Below are 4,091 nucleotides of genomic sequence, written 5' to 3'. Positions count from 1 at the left end.
ACGGGGACCAGAAAATAATTACTTTCTCTCCATTGAAACCCATTCATATTTTTCGATTTCAGAGGTCCCATGAGGGGCCTACCGGAAGGGGCGAACTTACGAGCTCTATGACGCTGCTCTCGAGCGACATATAGATAGGACTGCTAATCTTACAAGCATTCTCAAGATCGATTGTCGGCAGTAGTTCTATTCATTCTATCGCTGTAACTTTTCTCTCGTGTTGCTATGGACAAGTTGTTTGACCTGGATCTCCGTGACCCCCGCACAGAAGGAAGACACCTTGCCGTTGGGTTGATGCATGACCAATTCCTTGCAGAAGCCATGGTAACAACCTTTTGTATATTAACTGAACTTGAACTTGTACATGAAATGAATGTTTCAGTACCTCAGAAACTCCGTCTAACAAGATGTTGGACTTAAACACACAGGAGGCTGCGGAGAATGTCAATCGGGCAAGATCTGGAGGGGATTCACCACGGAGCTCAACCAAACGGAGCGGACGCGGCAAGGCCAGAGGGAGACGTGGAGGCCGTGCGGGCCATACAGGCCGTGCAGACCGATGGAGTGGCCTAACTACAGGTTTGTTTATGTGCAAATTCAGATTAGTTTAATTTGGTGACAAACAATTACCCATGGCAATTAGGGATGGGTCAGAATTTTCTATTATTCGATTTTTCGTTCCCGTGGGTCAAAGTCGATTTGTAACATTTGGACCGTTAAAGGTTGGGTATGGGATTTGCGAAACGCCAGCAGATTTTGAAAATACACAACTCAAATGGTCCTACCCCCTCTCCTTCAACGCTGACTCTACCCATTCCAAGTACCAAGTTCCAAGTACATGGGAGCGGGGGAGAGGGAGTGCCGTACGACCGTTTGATTGACGTACTTACTGTCAAATGAGTTTCTTGCAGCAGTGCAAGCACTTGAGTGTCTGCCGTAGAGATATATTAATCTGTCATGTACTGTTTAACAGGCATGGACACTGAGGTGTTGGCACTTCCTTCAGAGGATTCCTTGCCCTTACCCAGAGCACAGCAAAATCCTCAAGAGATGTTTGGTAAATATACAGTGCTTAATTCTGAAATCCAAATACTGTATATAGAATGTAGATCATTTGGTTATATTTTATTTGCAGAACAAAACATGGAGAGGCTTTCTGCCCTACTGGATTCAAGCCCCTGTCCTGCTGAGCCTGAGAGAAGCGCAGCATCATCGTGGTCTGTTAGGCAGCAGAAAGCCTCTGACCATTGGGAGGAAGCACGGCCGTACCACCTCAGATGCCTTTTGGAATCTGAGGCTGTTGGCAAGCCATTGTGTTGCTTCTGCCACAAGCCGGCTGTTATAAGGTTGGATGTTCATCAATCAAATAATAGAATGTATCTATGTACACTAAAAAAAGTATATCATATAAATTGAGTGACTTGACTTGAGTGTTTTGTCTGCTTAGGTGCAGAGAGTGCCTTCCGGAGCAGTGGTTTTGTGGGGCCTGCGACATGCATAACCACAGCAAACGGCCACTCCACAACAGGGACAGCGTGGTGGATGGCTTCTTTAAAGCCATTCCCCCATGCACATGTATCTCAAGAGGAGAGACTGGAATATATGCCACACATGAGCAAGGTAAGGTCTGACAAATCTACCTGTCTAGACTTCCTGATCCTTATCTTGTTTATTCAGTCTGCTGCCATATACAGAATGTTCACTTTTCTTTTCGACAGATCGCATTTTACCCACAATGCCAGCACAGCACTGCACCTGCCAGGTCCCTAGCTTCACAGTGGAAGCTGGGAAACCAGTCATGTTGATTACCATCAATGGTAGAAACCAGTTCTCTATTTAGACTTCTGTTAGTCTAATATACAATATGTGTCAATGATTATGACTAATGTTGTTTTTTTCGTTAGGGCGTTATGATTTGCATTTGCCACGTTATGTGTGCCAAACATGCCTGCAGCAGTGGGCCCCTGATGTGAGAGACCTAGTCAGGAGTGGATATTGGCCAGCTTCTGCAAATGCTTCAACAATCTACACGGTGGACCTCCTCAACACCTTTCAGGAGCTGAAGTTGATCTCACCTGGATTCTCCAGGCAAGCCCTTGCAAAAATGCTGGAACATCGCACACTGTGTGCAGGAAGAGTAAGTGACATCAGCAATACTATTTATTATGCTCACCAATATTGTCAGCAATTTTTTTATTTTTTTTTTGACTATCTCAAAAATGTTTTCCATATTCTGATATACTTTCTAGTCTGGACAGATCAACGGGGATGCCCTGCAGAGGAGCTTTCTTGAGTTTGCATATGCCTCCTTTGAGAAAGACCAGCTCTGCTGTGATACCCCTTTCACCTGCCCTGCCTGCACACCTGAAATGGTAGCAGTGTCAGCAGATGGCAACAGGAAGCTTTATCGCTTTGGCCATACTGGAAGGTGCACTTTAAGTTCTCTTTGGTAATTGAGTCGTGACTGTAAGTGACAACAAGAGTAGGTAATGGATGTTATATATTTTTCCCCTAGATCTAATGACACTCCCTTTTTTGATGGGCTATTTCTAGCCAAAGACAGTGAGGTGTCTGATTTTGTCAACACAATACAGATGGCGGTGAAGAATGTAAGTTTAAGCTAAGTTTAAACACTCAATAGTTCTGTTACTAAAGGAATCATTGCATTTCCTGGACTTCTAGAAGTATTCCATACTCCCTACTCTTTTGTCGTGAATTACATGCAGAAGAAGAGGCAGAGAGGCTGTCACAACTGCAGAAGGACCTGCAGTGCTCAAATGCAATGGCTGTACAGTGGATTGCTGAAGTCAAGGAATGGGCAGAGAGCGGTGAGGACAGAACAATATACATGACTTTTTGCAGTTTCCTTACAGACATTTGTGTTCAAACGGTAATCAAAATAATACACAATCAGTGAAGCATTAGTGCTGCAAAAATCTAGAAAACTCGGTTGCATTGTATAGAATACAGTACACTGAGCTTAATTTCACCCTAACGGATATCTACAGAGACCCCAGTAACGGGTCTGCACGTTCTCCAGCAGTCCATTGAGGGTCTCCATCTGGGTCTAAAGCAACAGAAACAAACCCTCTACCGTCAGAATGGTATGTAGGCTTTTTCTTGAGTTATCCGGTATACCTAACAATGTATCTATATTGTTTTTAATATAACCTATACAAGGTTTTTGTGTCTGCATATTACGTTTCTCCTAAACAATCTAGACAGCAACAAGCTTCGCCATCGTCTCCGAAGAAAGTTGACGGAAGACAAAAAGCGCCTTCTCCAGGAGATTGATAAATACAACAGTCTTGTTGCAGACCTCTCCAAAAGGATTGATGTGGCCTTGGTTGACCACTCTTTGGCTGGACAGAGCACTGGCGCAATATGGCCATGGGAGGACTATGGCAGTGGTATGCATTTTTCAATGCTTTTAAAATGTCATGCAGTATATCGGAATAGTGAACTATCCTGAAATGATATATTAAATATAATGGTGGTTTTGTAATATATAAAACGATTTTGGGAAAGAAACATCATTTCTAAATTCTGTTTCCATTATGGTTGCATTGCTAAATGTTATGCCAGATACTCATGTATTGATCTTAATATTTTGGATCATTAGTAACAATCGGGGTCAAGAAACGACTGCACGACCAGGAAATGCTGAAAACACGGCTGGAAGAGGAGCTCCCTATCCTGGTGTTGGAGATGGCCCAGCACTGTACGTGGTTGCAGAACCTGGGAGTGGCCCTCAAGACGGAGCTTGCAAGATACGGTAAGTTAAAGACAAGTTTTGGGGATCCCATTTAATGTATTCAATTAGTGGGGGATGTTTCAATATATATTAACGTCGTTGGGTTTTCTGTCCTCTACTTGTAGAAGATGAAAATGGACTTCACTGTCTCTTGGCAAGAAGACTTGCGGAAGTGGAAGAACGACATCAAATGGTCCTGCAGTGGTATAAGACTGCTCTAGGTCCATTGGCCTCTGTCCTCCTTGATGTTTGTGAGGAAGAGGAATGTGATCCGATGGGCCTGGTCAGTCCAGACACCAGCGAGGATGAGGAAGATGCAAGAGAACAAGCAACTTAG

General features: G+C 43.8%; 1 protein-coding gene and 1 long non-coding RNA gene across 2 annotated transcripts; both read left to right on the top strand.

Annotated features, from left to right (window-relative positions):
• Positions 1 to 207: 207 nt before the first annotated feature.
• On the top strand, positions 208 to 1,239 carry LOC307080508. The gene is made up of 4 exons (XR_013812093.1): positions 208 to 324; positions 429 to 579; positions 974 to 1,057; positions 1,136 to 1,239. It is a non-coding gene; the product is annotated as an uncharacterized lncRNA (long non-coding RNA).
• Positions 1,240 to 2,737: 1,498 nt separating this feature from the next.
• LOC307080152 (uncharacterized protein) lies at positions 2,738 to 4,091 on the top strand (the record flags this gene model as incomplete). Its single annotated transcript, XM_079742784.1, has 5 exons — positions 2,738 to 2,828; positions 3,009 to 3,104; positions 3,222 to 3,410; positions 3,623 to 3,775; positions 3,880 to 4,091. The coding sequence occupies exons 1-5, from the start codon at positions 2,783 to 2,785 to the stop codon at positions 4,089 to 4,091; spliced, it is 696 nt and encodes a 231-aa protein (XP_079598910.1). The 5' UTR covers positions 2,738 to 2,782.

Source organism: Pollachius pollachius (assembly GCF_949987615.1).
Source record: "Pollachius pollachius genome assembly, chromosome: 9".
NCBI lineage: Eukaryota > Metazoa > Chordata > Actinopteri > Gadiformes > Gadidae > Pollachius > Pollachius pollachius.
This window is presented reverse-complemented; position numbering and strand designations above follow the sequence as displayed.